Source organism: Dreissena polymorpha, chromosome 7 (genome assembly GCF_020536995.1).
Source record: "Dreissena polymorpha isolate Duluth1 chromosome 7, UMN_Dpol_1.0, whole genome shotgun sequence".
In the NCBI taxonomy this organism is placed as follows: domain Eukaryota; kingdom Metazoa; phylum Mollusca; class Bivalvia; order Myida; family Dreissenidae; genus Dreissena; species Dreissena polymorpha.
Genome location: NC_068361.1, coordinates 100,421,154 through 100,435,859, shown reverse-complemented (window position 1 = coordinate 100,435,859; position 14,706 = coordinate 100,421,154). Strand labels below are relative to the sequence as shown.

The 14,706-nt window shown below is 35.1% G+C and overlaps 1 protein-coding gene across 1 annotated transcript; it reads right to left on the bottom strand.

The window, feature by feature from the left end:
- Positions 1–4,593: 4,593 nt before the first annotated feature.
- On the bottom strand, positions 4,594–14,571 carry LOC127839201 (endoribonuclease LACTB2-like). Its single transcript, XM_052367475.1, has 5 exons — positions 14,394–14,571; positions 12,648–13,108; positions 9,694–9,842; positions 6,717–6,798; positions 4,594–4,722 (listed from the first exon to the last, which is right to left on the bottom strand). Exons 1-5 carry the CDS (start codon positions 14,528–14,530, stop codon positions 4,655–4,657), a joined length of 897 nt encoding a protein of 298 aa, XP_052223435.1. The 5' UTR covers positions 14,531–14,571; the 3' UTR covers positions 4,594–4,654.
- Between the last annotated feature and the right edge of the window lie 135 nt (positions 14,572–14,706).

Sequence of the window (14,706 nt, the reverse complement as noted above, 5' to 3'; positions counted from 1 at the left end):
TTGCAATATATAGCATACACAAATATGTATATTTCGAAACATATTTTAGACAAAAAAGGATGATTTGGTATAGCGCAACATGTGTTTTCCAGTTTTCTTCGGAGATTTTTAATGTTTTCATAAACAACAACTTCTTCGACGCGGATTTATACGTTCCAAGGGAAACTTAATTCTCTACGACATCTAAAATACAGAGTTAAATTACGTTTTGCAGTATTAAACCAAAGGTGGTTAGCGTATGACTATGATATTAATTAGTGAAAACATAATTTTGAATGATAAATAATCATATTATAACGAAAAATTAACTTTTCTGAAAAAAAATATTTCACTATCAAATATATATATAACAAGGTATGTCTCTCAAAATCAGCCTAAAACGGGGTGCATCGCTTTGTACAGCCATATCTTCATCAATTGTGCAGCGATTTTCACGGTCTTGGTCTTATTCAACGCAGAAAGGAATTTCCTTTCTGGAAATGTATATGTCTTGCAATATTTTTATGAAATAAAAATCAACTTTTAAGAAATAACACGGTACACAACACGCATGACCCAGTTGACAGTGATCATGCATTCATTATGAATGAAATCTCCAGTTGTAAAGACACACCTCCGCATTGGACCAATGAAATCACTCGTATGTTTAAAATGTCAGTTAGTTGAAGTGTATGTAAACAAAGGTTTCAAACGGCGCTGGACAGTTATTCTTGATGCAGAATGTAACGACAAGAACGGTAATAATGTTTTTTCATACGTTTTATTGAATTATGGTATCGAACTACATGAACTTTGTAGGGAAGTTGCCCTTTACTCCGTGAAGATTTCAGTCTAAAAGACAGCATGATCACTGTCAACTGGGTCATGCGAGTTGTGTATCGTGTTATTTCTTAAAAGTTGACCCAGCATTTGTAAAAATATTGCAAGACATATACATTTCCAGAAAGGAAATTCATTTCTGCGTTGAATAAGACCGAGATCGTGAAAATCGCTGCACAATTGATGAAGATATGGCTGTTCAAAGCGATGCATCCCGTTTTGGGCTGATTTTGAGTTGCATACCTTGTTATATATATATTTGATAGTGAATTTTTTTTTCAAAAAATTTAATTTTTCGTTATAATAAGATTATTTATCATTCAAAATGATGTTTTCACTTATTAATATCATAGCCACACGCTAACCACCTGTGTATTAAACCATTGATTTGTATCAAAATAAACAGCGGTATGTAAATATTGCCGTTACGCCATGGCAATCACATCGCAACATCCTGCTATGATACAATTGGTTTATACACTGTGTTATATAGCGGTATTTTTGTACAAAGGTCATACAACACGCAATTACATCCTTACTCCTGGTACATTATGTTTCATCTAATTTTATAAAATAATACGTTAATATCATAATGCAATCATATATATCTGTTCCAAACACAGTTGCGTTGATCTTCAATAAGTTTAACGTTACTGCGTATTACTAGTTTACTGCATACAGAAATTTAACATTAGATGTCCAATAATGCAACCGCTACATACCTTAAAACATAAAACGCAAACATGAACGGCGTTCATAACAATAAATCTACAATGCAAGTGCAGTCAAATTAGGACATCGAGTATAATTAATCATATCTGAACCTTTTATCAGTTTGACATTTGAACCACGTTATACGCTTCATATCAATTCTAATAGAAGCCGCAATGAGGTGATAAGACCAAAGTACAAAGCTTGATTGTGTGTGTCTATTGTCAGTAACATAGAAAAGTACAAGTTAAATTGTTGCAAATAAATTAAAGTCATACAGCAAGTTTCAATAACTATATAATGCTGAGAAAAAAATAGATTCATATGAAATACGCTTTATTGAGCGAGAGAAATATGTTAAGTTTGGCTGAGGCAGGCTGCTTTTTTGGGGTATGGTAGACTGCTTTCTTATGTGATGGCATGTTGCTTGATTGGCTAGGACTTGATGATTGGTTGGACAAAGGCGGTTGTTTGGATTGGTGGCGCTAGGATGCTTGATTGGGTAAAAGGAATATGTTTAGTTTGGTTGAGGCAGGATGCTTGGTTGTGCGCGCGAATGTTGCTTTACATGGGCTTTGGCAGGCTGCTTGGTTGGACTTGAGCATACTGCTTGGTTTTATGGGTACAGACTGCACGGATGGCTGAGGATATCTCCTTGGTCGGTTTTGTGGGCAGTCTGCTTGATTGGGATGGGATAGGTTGATTGGTCGGAGACATAAATATTTAGTTATTTAGCCACTGCCAGTCTGCTTAGTTTGGCTGAAACAAGAGGATTGGTTGGAATTAAAAAGGGTGCATGGTTGGGCTGAGACAGGATGCTTGGTTGGGTAGGATAGACTGGTTGGTTTGGCTAAGAAAGGCGTATGAGTGCAGACTACAATGTTGAGCAGGACATAAAGCTTGGTTGTGTGACAGCAGACTGCTTTGGCTGAGACAGACTGCGTATTTAGGTATTGCTCGTTTGCTTTGTTGGTGTGGAACAGGATGCTTAGTTGGGTGAAAGCAGGCCGCTTTATTGGATGAGGTCAGACTGCTTGAGAGGGTAGGGGCATGCAATTTGGTTTGGTGATGGCAGACTTCTTGGTTGGTTGAAGGATTGCTTCTTTGTTTAGCTGGGACAGGATGCTTGGATGGGCTGGTTTAGCCGACATGGTTGGGCAAGTGCAGGCTGTTTGAATGGGCTGGGACGGACTGCTGTGGGTTTCAAAAATACATTTGAAAACTGTGAACACTGTTTCATTTCTATTATCATATAACACTCGTCTTTTTATAAACGTACTGTCCCCAACCCATACTCGTCGACAGTATGGTACAATCAGAAGAATTAACAAACGAACGCCAATTTAAGAAAGTTCATCCGAAATTGACACATTTCCGAACTTTGACGGATTCACCCTTTCTATTGGCAGATATATATAGCTCTAGCCGTTAAATGCCCCTATCGTTATATCGGCAATGGGTCGATAGACGGCCAGGCAAGCTCTACCGTATGTCTTTGTTCCTGCTTGTTCAAGTGTTGATTCCCGCCATGTGATTTGGTTATGGTCGTATGAAATGTTTGTAATGTCGCATAAGCTATGATACATCACTGGTAAGTATATGCCCAAAACCAGATACATTACTGCCTCATTCTGAAGGTTCAGGCGACCCAAAAAGAAATACAGTGAAATATCAGGGTCGTGTTCCTTTTTCATCCTTGCATCATCTCTCAATTAGTTAATCAGCTGAAAGAAATGTTGTAAAGCTGAATACTACATGTACATAGGTATGCAGAGAACCAATGTCAAATGAATCAAATACGTTTAAAGGACTACCATTGCAAGCTTATGTATAAAATATATATCGTGCATGAAGCTGATCACAACATTTCCACTCTGACAATCTTTTAGGGTGCTTAATTTTCACGATCAAAGCGTAGATAAATATGTGAATAATGATTAAGAAGATGAATGTACGAAGATTAAACCATGCATTCAGTCTACATATCAGTATTTTCGCAGTGCCGTACATTTACAAAGACATCAAACAATGCATACTAAGTTATATAATTATGTACCGGTAGATCTAGTTCTTAATTCTTGCGAAATTATTTTTATAGTAGCTAAATATTGATGGCAATCGTCTAGCAGGGCATTTAAGGTTTATATTTTCAGCCTTCAGAGGCTGTTGGCGGCATTGTGTTTTTATTATTATTTTAAGCACTTGCCTTAAATAAAGAACCAACTAATTGTTTTTAATGAGAATTCAATACTGCTCCAGCAGCTGGAGTTTCACTTCTTTATATGGGCTTAGTGTAAAATTTTATTTTCACCTTATATAGCATACAAAATTCTTGATACATATGTGTATACAAGATTACTGTCATATTGTTATGTAAAATATCAGGTGAGGCTAAAAATAAAAGAACGGAGAGGCTTGCCGATGTTTTATTCTTAGACGAGCCTGATATATTACACAACGATATGGCAGTAACCTGGGTTTTTCTGGTTATCATACCTCTTCGTCCCCATTTAAAAAGAAATAGTTAAATATAATAGCTTCGACGCTTCATTTGTAGAGGAAATGTACATGATATTTGACGTGTTAATAATGACGTCATGAGCATAATAATTGTAAAATATGTGTTGTGCTGTTTTTTGTTTGCATGTGTGTGTGTGTCTTAAGTATGCCTTTATTATATCTTGTTATCAAATTGTTTTGTTAAATCTGATTGTGTTGTACCAAAAAGATGACTTTATAGTTCATTCCGCGGTATATGACCTGCCTCCAATCTAATGTATTTATTTAACCGGAATTGTAACATGTACGCGATCCTTTACCTGAACTTTTAAGGGTATAATTCTGCTAAACAGCATGTCATAGTAAGAAGCCTTGGATTTCGACTTATCCCAATGAACACGAAAACATGTGTTTAGTTTAAACTGAATAGGACAAACAGAGATATGGATTTGTTGCATGCAAAACTCAACCGTTGTGCTACCCTGACATAGACAAACACCAGCATAGACTATTCGTACATCTCAAACGGTTTGATAAACAGTTGATCTAAACATATAAACTGAAAATTGTTCAGATTTTATTTTCAACATTATCATTAAATCATTATCACTAAAATATAGTCAGATTATAAACTCGGTTTGATATTTGCTCGAAGTAGCCGCCATTTTGGTTCACCATCCTCATCAATACGTTCTGAAAATGAACACAAACAAAAATAAAATAAATGACATAGAATTAAGACTTCAGAAATTTTAGCGAATTCATATAATTTAAAGCATAACAAAATGCATACATGGTTTTAAAGTATTAGAAAAGTCAAAGCCTACATTTTATTTTGATTATTATTAAAAATGTTAATTTAAATGCATGTAATGTGATGCACTATTTCAACAAGAGCTTTTTCAAAGAACAGCTGCAGTCACCTAGTAGTCTTAGTTAAATGTTGTTGGAGTACCAACAAGATATCCATACGTTTGTTCAATCTCATTATCAACCACATGATATTCTGAACGACATACAAACTTAAATAACTTGTATATTACCCATATGAGCCATCTATCCACATACGGAGTTTCATCAACCTAGTTTTAGTACTTTTTTTAGTTTTCGCAAAATCCAGATTTTAAAAGGACCTTTTCACGTTTTGGTAGATTGACAAAATCTAAAAAAAAGTTGTTTCAGATTCGCAAATTTTCTTTTAAGTTTTGATATTTCTAGGAAACCGTTATACTGAACATTTACCATGCTCTAAAATAGCCATTATATGCGTCTTTTGACGATTTAAAAACCTGAAAATTATAAAGGGTGGCAACGCGAAACGATTGAATAATTTGGAGAGTTGTTGTTGTTGTTATATTTTGTGAAACTACAAGGATTGCTTATATAAAGTATAAAATACATCCGTCATTGTATGAGCACGGATTACCGAGTGGTCTAAGTGGTAGACTTTTAACTCCAGGACTCCAGGGGTCAGTGGTTCGAGCCATGTAGAGGGTTACTTTTTTCTGTTTTAATTTTATTTTTGATTTTTTACTGGAGCTTTGTAGATCAAATGTTAACATTTATCAATTAAAAGCATTTAATGACAAACTTCAATCCATGCCAAAATCTGTGAAAAGGCCCCTTTAAAGACAGTTTCCACTCATTTCTGTAACCATAGAACCACATTTGTCTGATCAAAAAAAATGAAATAATGTGTGTATTACCAATATGGAGCACTATCAACATACCGTGTTTCATCAATCAAGAAAAAAGACTTTCTGACTAATTGCAGTGTCCAGGTTTTCTAGACAGTTTTCGCTTACTTATGTTACCCTAGCAATCCAGGAACATGATTGTTCGGACTGTATTATCTTATTTCTCTAACCATAGAAACCACAAATTAAATGTGACAAAAAACTTAAATACATGCATATTGCCCATATGACCTTTAATCAACAAAACAACTTCCAACAACCAAAGTTGAGTACTTTTTGACATATGGCAGGATCCAACAAAATCTGATAGCTTTCACTAATTTCTTTAACCATAGCAATCCTATTTCTTGTTAATTTCTGTATCACAGCATTTTATCTTAGTGCTGATAATATATAATTTATGAGAGAATATATTCTTTTTTTTCCCCAAATTGAAATTTTGAACATAATATTAAACTGCAAAAAAAAATATCGAATCGATTTCAAATATTCACTTAACTTGTTAAAACAAAAAGAGCCTTCTCTTACATCCTACATTCTCATGAAAGACCATATGTTTGTAAACAAGAGCTGTCTCCATAGGATGACATATGCCCCCAATAAACGCTTTGATATTAGTTATTGAAATGCACTAAGTGACCCTGTGACCTAGTTTTTGACCCGGCATGACCCATATTCGAACGTGACCTAGATATTGTCTAGATACAACTTCTGATCAAGTTTGATTAAGATCGGATAAAAACTATTTAAATTAGAGAGCAGACACGAAAAGTGTGACATACTGACAGACTGACGGACAGTGCGAAAACTATACACCCCCTTTTCTTTGAAACGGGGCATACAAAAAATTCATAAAAATGTAATACCATGTGTTTACTTTCACTTTTTCTTTCTTTGTTTGTTGTTGTTATTTTCAGGCATGTGTATTCATGTAGACATTCTTTCTTTATTATTTTTGTTTACTGTGTACAAGTCTCACACAATACATACCTACAACTTTGTCCTTCACCAGTTTATCCAGATGGAGAGAGGCATTCTTACAGGCAGCCATTACCAGTCCTGGGGCCAAACCCTGCAAATAATGTAATAGTTTGTTATAAAAATCTTCATGAGGAATTTTTTTATAAATATACTATAATATAATAAGTAGAGGAAACAAATCCTCTCAACAATATAATAGTTTTTATATAAACATCTAGAACAATATTCTTAAAGGGTCAGTAAGGGATTTTATAGTACAGTAAACTAATGGTCAAAATTCAGCAGTATCTTATATAAGAATCTTGAAAGGTAACTTAAGATTTGGCAAAATGCTAAATCCTAATGAAGTAGTTTGCATGTAGCATATTTGCTTACTAGAATTAGAACAAATCTTACCAGAAAGGATTTGTTTAGGATCTACTCTAGAGATCTAGTATATATGTGCAGGATTGGTGCCAAAACATGGAAGAATGGGCTTATCTAATGTCTGGTAGAGTAATATAAAATTGGTCCAAAGTCTAAAACAACACTTTAAAGGCAAAATAAGAATCAATTATAACAAGGGCTGTTTGTAAAACATGCATGCCCACAATATGGGCTCTCAGTTGTAGTGGCAGCCATTGTGTGAATACGTTTTTAGTCACTGTGACCTTGACCTTTGACCTAGTGACCTGAAAATCAATAGGGGTCATCTGCCAGTCATGATCAATGTACCTATGAACTTTCATGATCCTAGGTGTAAGCATTCTTGAGTTATCATCCGGAAACCATTTTACTGTTTCGAGTCACTGTGACCTTGACCTTTGACCTTGTGACCTGAAAATCAATAGGGGTCATCTGAAAGTCATGATCAATGTTCCTATAAAGTTTCATGATCCTAGGCCTAAGCATTCTTAAGTTATCTTCCGGAAACCATTTTACTATTTCCAGTCACTGTGACCTTGACCTTTGACCAAGTGACCTGAAACTCAATTGGGGTCATCTGCCAGTCATGATCAATGTATCTATGAAGTTTCATGATCCTAGGCCTAAGCCTTCTTGAGTTATCATCCGGAAACCACCTGGTGGACAGACAGACCGACGGACAGACTGACCGACATGTGCAAAACACTATACCCCCTCTTCTTCAAAGGGGGGGCATAAAAATCTAGAATATACCAAAACCCTGCAAAAATGAAAAATTTATATAGTAAAGGATCAAGTATAGCAATCCTTGATTCCTTTAGAACCTAGTGTAGTAAACTTAGATGCAGCAATGTCCTAAATATGTTGTAATGTAATAGTTTATGATCTTGAATATCAATGGTTACCTAAGATGATGCTATATCCTGCAAAAAAGAATAGTTTAGTATCTTCTTTAGTAACCTAGGATGCTAGTCCAACCTTGCAAACATCTTTGTACATGTAGTTATCCATGATGAAGCAAAAACCCTACAAATGGATCATTCTTATTTCTAGTCAAGTAATAGGATAGGATTGGAACTAAAAATATGTAATTAGTGCTTCTGTTATGAATAAGAACTTTATTCAAGACATGGATTTATCTTTTGCATGAGTTTGTCCAGAATATAAAATTAATATACATTTAAAGCACTAAACCTATAATGAAAGTAAACAATTTGAAAATGGGTTACTATAATAAGAGAAATTAAAATCATTCTGCATATTGAAGTAGAAAGGAAACAATTAATGGTTGACATCTTAGTTTTCTTAATGCTAGTATTCTAGCCTACAGCTATGTAATTTATCATCCCACATAAATATCTATGCATGAAGTTACTTGCATAGATGTATGGCTAGAAAGTAACTTGCATAGATGTATGGCTAGAGAAGTAACTTGCATAGATGTATGGCTAGAAAGTAACTTGCATAGATGTATGACTAAAGAAGTAACTTGCATAGATGCATGGCTAAAGAAGTAACTTGCATAGATGTATGGCTAGAAAGTAACTTGCATAGATGTATGGCTAGAGAAGTAACTTGCTTAGATGGTTGGCTAGGGAATAACTTGCTAAGATGTATGGCTAGAGAAGTATCTTGCATAGATGTATGGCTAGATAAGTAACTTGCATAGATGTATGGCAAGAGAAGTAACTTGCATAGATGTATGGCTAGAGAATAACTTGCTTAGATGTATGGCTAGAGAAGTATCTTGCATAGATGTATGGCTAGAGAAGTAACTTGCATAGATGTATTGCTAGAAAGTAACTTGCATAGATGTATGGCAAGGAAGTATCTTGCATAGATGTATGGCTAGAGAAGTAACTTGCATAGATGTATGGCTAGGGAAGTAACTTGCATAGATGTATGGCTAGATAAGTAACTTGCATAGATGTATGGCTAGAGAAGTAACTTGCATAGATAAATGGCTAGTGAAGTAACTTGCATAGATGTATTGCTAGAAAGTAACTTGCAAATATGTATGGCTAGAGAAGTAACTTGCATAGATGTATGGCTAGAGAAGTAACTTGCTTAGATGTATGGCTAGAGAAGAATCTTGCATAGATGTATGGCTAGAGAAGTAACTTGCGTAGATGTATTGCTAGAAAGTAACTTGCATAGATGTATGGCTAGAGAAGTAATTTGCATATAGTAATGGCTAGAGAAGTAACTTGCTTAGATGTATGGCTTGGAAGTAACTTGCATAGATGAATGGCTAGAAAGTAAATTGCATAGATGTATGGCTCAAAAGTAATTTGCATAGATGTATTGCTAGAAAGTAACTTGCATAGATGTATGGCTAGAGAAGTAACTTGCATAGATGTCTAGCTAGGATAAAACTTGCATAGGTGTCGGGCATAGATGTAACTTCACTATTCTAACTGATCAATGGCTGAGTGTTCTGTTGCAGGTGTGTAATATAATTAGCTACACTGAGGACCACAGCGGGTCAGCCATTGAAAATGGATGTTGTACACAGGTTTTAAGGAGGAGGGGGAGGGGTTCAAATTACTATAATTAAAACAGAACTTTTAGAAATACAAACCTGATAGACAATGTTAACAATCTCTAGGGTGGTCATACAATCAGCTGTTGAGTTTACCAGTACAGCAATGATTTGTTTCTCCCTTTCATGTCGATGCTTGATGTAATATGTGATCACCTCCACTGGATCTTGTAGCACTATTCCATGCCCTGAAAACATTAATACCATTATTAACTGCAATTATGTTTGGAAAAGTTGGGAACTTTGGGCAAAAAATGATATCATTGTTAGGATCCTCTCAGGCAACCTACTCCGAAACAAATGTGCAAGCCATACAATTGTATATACCAAGTAATACTTTATTTCAGATGCATTACTTTACAAAAAGGACACAATAAATTATTGTAACTGAGAATGAACAAAATACCAAGTTATGCGTTCTGATGTAAGACAGCACTAAGTAACTTAATATGTAATTTTTTTGTTAACAAAACCCAACGGCTAACCCTGCATTAGCATGAGCCTATACAATAAACGCAAACAATAATAAACAAGAGCACCGCCTTGCGGGTGCAGACCGCTCATCTATTTTTCTTTTTAAAGGTCAAGGGACCTATCTCAATACTTCAATCAACAAGGAGGGACGGGTGGGGTGGAGAGGTTTATATTGTGGGGGTGTGGTCATTTATTACATTATCTTCCAAAAATAAGCAAATAAATGCACACAAAAAAATTTTGCTTGGGGGGGGATTCTTGGGCGGGATGGTTGGGATGGTTGGACGGTTTTCCAAATTAAATAATAAAAATAAATATTTGTGTTTTTTAACCATGTTACACACAAAAAATTGGCGGGTGGGGAGGTATAGTGTGAGGGTGTGGTCATTTATTAGATATTTCAAAAATAAAAAAATAACAAAAATAAAACTTTTTTTCAAGGGGGGGGGGGGGGGGGGAATTCTGGGGTGGGGAGTAGGGGATGGTTTGAGTCTATTGTGGTATGTCAGGTAAGAGTTGTTTTGTCAAAGTATCAATCAAATATGATCATGATCAAGAAGTTATGGCAATTTTAGCAATTTTTAATAATTTGACCTTGAGAGTCAAGGTCATTCAATGGTCAAGGTAAAATTCAACTTGCCAGGTACTCGGTACCCTCATGATAGTTGAAAGCATTTGAAGTTTGAAAGCAATAGCCTTGATACTTTCGAAGTAAAGTGGATCAAAACACAAAATTTTACCATATATTCAAAGTTACTAATTAAAAAAAGGGCCATAATTCTGTCAAAATGACGACCAGAGTTATGCAACTTGTCCTGTACAGTCCCCTTATGATAGTTTGCGAGTGTTCCAAGTCTGAAAGCAATAGCTATGATACTTTAGGAGTTAAGTGGACCAAAACACAAAACTTAATGATATTTTCCATTTCCTAAGTATAAAGGGGCCATAATTCTGTTAAAATGCCAGTCAGAGTTACATAACTTTGCCTGCACAGTCCCCTTATGATAGTTAGTAAGTGTTGCAAGTATGAAAGCAATAGCATTGATACTTTAGGAATAAAGTGGACCTAAACACAAAACTTAACCAAATTTTCTAAGTATAAAAAGGGCACATAATTCTGTCAAAATGCATGCCAGAGTTATCTAACTTTGCCTGCCCAGTCCCCTCATGATAGTAAGTAAGTGTACCAAGTTTAATTGCAATAGCTTTGATACTTTATGAGAAAAGTGGACCTAAACACAAAACTTAACCGGACGCCGACACAGAGGCTGACGCCACGGTATGACAATAGCTCATAATTTTTTTTCAAAAAATAGATGAGCTAAAAATCCTGCAGAATACTGTACTGCGTTTTTAATCGCAAAGCCAAGTCAGATGCTAACCATGTTTTTTTGTTTTTTTATTAGGTCACTAGCTTTTCATTTCATGTCAGTAACATTCAATAACATCAAAGAAGTGAACTAGATTACTTATTCAATAAAGTATAACTTTTATTCTTTTATAATGTTGATGCTTGAAAAAAAAGAATGGTACTCAGTAAGATAAATTTATTTCACGGGTCCTTTTCTTACCTCACACAGTGGGATACAGGGTAGTAAAAAATGCTATTCCCCAATATTAATTTGAGTCATGTTTTGGGAAAACTGGGCTTAATGCATGTGCGTAAAAAGTCATCCCAAATTAGACTGTACAGTCTGCACAGACTAATCAGGGACAACACTTTCCGCTTTTTTAACATTTTTCTTTTAAATGAAGTCTCTTCTTAGCAAAAATCCAATTTAGGCAGAAAGTGTTGTCCCTGATTAACCTAGGCGGACTGCACTTTAAGCACATGCATTAAGCCCAGTTTTCTCAGAACGCGACTCATTTACTGACTCTTATACCACATCGTTTGAGGTCAGTAAGAAGCCTTGTAATTTATAACATATGTCTGGGGCCTTTCACATGAAACGTCATAGAGCATATTTCCATTACAATAATAAGACTAAGAAGAATTAAGACTAAGACTGTTTAGACAAAGAAGCATGACTGCTTGGCATCAATCTCTATGATTTCTTAATTTTCAATGTTATTGACTTCCTTGATATTGTTTGAATGTCTAGTATTTCATAAATGCTGCTTATTTTTCATTATTCAGTCATAACTTAAACTTATCCTAAAACCTTAAATATGACAGACACCACATTAGTTTCACAACTACGTTTCATCTTAAAAAAATTGCCAGGCATATAACATTATTATGTCTCACTTCTTTTCTCTATACAATGCACATACAATTCAAAACTTTATACCAAAATAATGATCAACATACTAACTGAAATAACTGTGGGTAAATAAATCCATGTGACCAAGACAATTGTTTAAGCATAACAAAATTCATATATTCGTTATTAAAGGGAAAAAGTGACAGGATGCTACTGATCAGTTGATGTGAATAAAACAGAAGTTTTAGTAAATAAGACATCTTTGTACAAAAGCGTACTGGGTGTGAAATTGTATTTGATATACAAAATATTCGCCTGGATAGATTCTGCTAGGTTTCAGATCTAAGATCTTCTGTAGAGATGCCATGTAACTGTGGAGGTCTTCAAACACTGCAGTGGACTCTCCCAGGATGGTATCCCCTGAAAACACTGCATTCTCCTCCTCTAGATACAGAACCATGTGTTCCTCTGTGTGACCAGGTGTGTGGATAGCCCTGAGAGTGGCTCCTTCTGTGTTGAAGATGTGCTTGTTCTCAACAAAGGTGTATTCCACTGGAGAAATGGGTTCATCCTGCTGTTCAAACCTTTTGAACTTTGACACCCGAACTGACTCTGTGAGAATGTTCTTGTGAATGTCCGGCACACCTCCCACATGGTCTTCATGCCAGTGGGTGACTATAATCTCCTGTATGCCACAGCAGTGCTCCTTCAGTACCTTCTTTAGATTGCTGATGTATTCAGGCTTGTCAGAATCCCCAGTGTCTATCAATATCCGCCTGAAACAAACTTGATATCAAGCAAAATCACATTATCTGACAAAATAGAAAATATTAAGCTGTATAAAAATAGGTTGTCAAATTTTATTTTATATATTTGGGTCAATGTTACCCGGGTACTCTTGAGTATACTTAAATGTACCCCTGGTACAGAAAATATGCTGAAATGTACAAGGAAATTCTTTTGCTCAATTGGTCGCTGTAGTCTGTTTTTTTGCAAACTTAATATAATCATATAAATGACTATAATCTGTAAAATGACATTTATATAATCAAAACTCCTACTGAATAAAGAATATCGAGGCAGGCTTTGTTCAAATAGATGTTTGGGGTGGATACAACTGGGATATAGTCTATATTGGCCGGGTATGTGAAAGTATATTTTCCATACCTGGAGTACACTTAAGTTAAGTATCGTTAAAGTACCTCTTCTCGAACCTCACCTCTTTTCGAACCCTTCATTTGTTTACATTTTATGAGCATGCGCGCTCGCGCATTACATCACCTTTTTTTGCGTATAAGTAATTTGTTTACGCCCACTCGCTCGTAGCGGCAAATCAAAGAAAATATGTCAAAAACAGTTAGAATAAGTAGATAAAACATAAAAAATCATTGTATTTCTTGATGCTTTTTACATATAGAAGGATTTTTCTTAAAAACTATAAAAACATGGTCTTTTTTTTGTTCTCAACAATGCTTGACAATAAACACATTTCCGCTGCTGCAATAAGTCACGTGACCATGGTCAAAACAGGTGACTTATTTATTTTTAATGTTGTACACTTAAGGGTTCGAAAGCAGGTACTCGTTGTTTGGGCGGCTATGATAGTTTTACATGATATTCATGTGCTGGAAACTTGCAAAAATCTGTTATCAAAAGAGGATTTACATAGCAATTAAAGTTGCCAGCCATGAAGAAACAAGTTATTAATCAAAAAGAGTACTTATAAATATGTTTCACTATTTTCAATATTAAATTTGAGTCAAATTGACGTGTCAAAAATTAAGAGGTTCGAAAGATGGTTCGTCCATGATAGTATCCAGGCCGACAGTGACAGTTAGGAGTAAATAGGTATTGCTTGCAGCAGTCCATTAGTTAGATAACCAACACATGAATAACGAATGTATCACATTTTATACAATATTGTTCAGAGTCACTTTTAACAATACGTCTTTTTAATTATGCTTGTGTCAATTTGTGACACCGACAAGGACAATAATTATTGATATATAGACGTCCTATCTTTTGACCTATAACATAGCAAAGTAGCGTAATATATCACACTTTTTGCCTTTTCCCACGATGTAGGTATTTGTGCCTTGAAGTCTGAAATCGCCTGGATTGCAACCTAAGATTCGTATTACTCTTTCAGAAAGCTTTTCAATATTTAGAATTGGAGTTAGTTTCGGTGCGACAGCCATTTTGTTTTGTCACATGACATTCACGTGACTGTGCATGAAAATCAACTGCACAAAGCATTTTTTTAAACTACAAATATTGCTAAAAAACCTTTTACGTCAATATTTGTATTTCAAAATATTTTCGTTATTTTATTAGTTTGAAGATTGTAAAACTTCTTATTAAAGATTGATTCTCT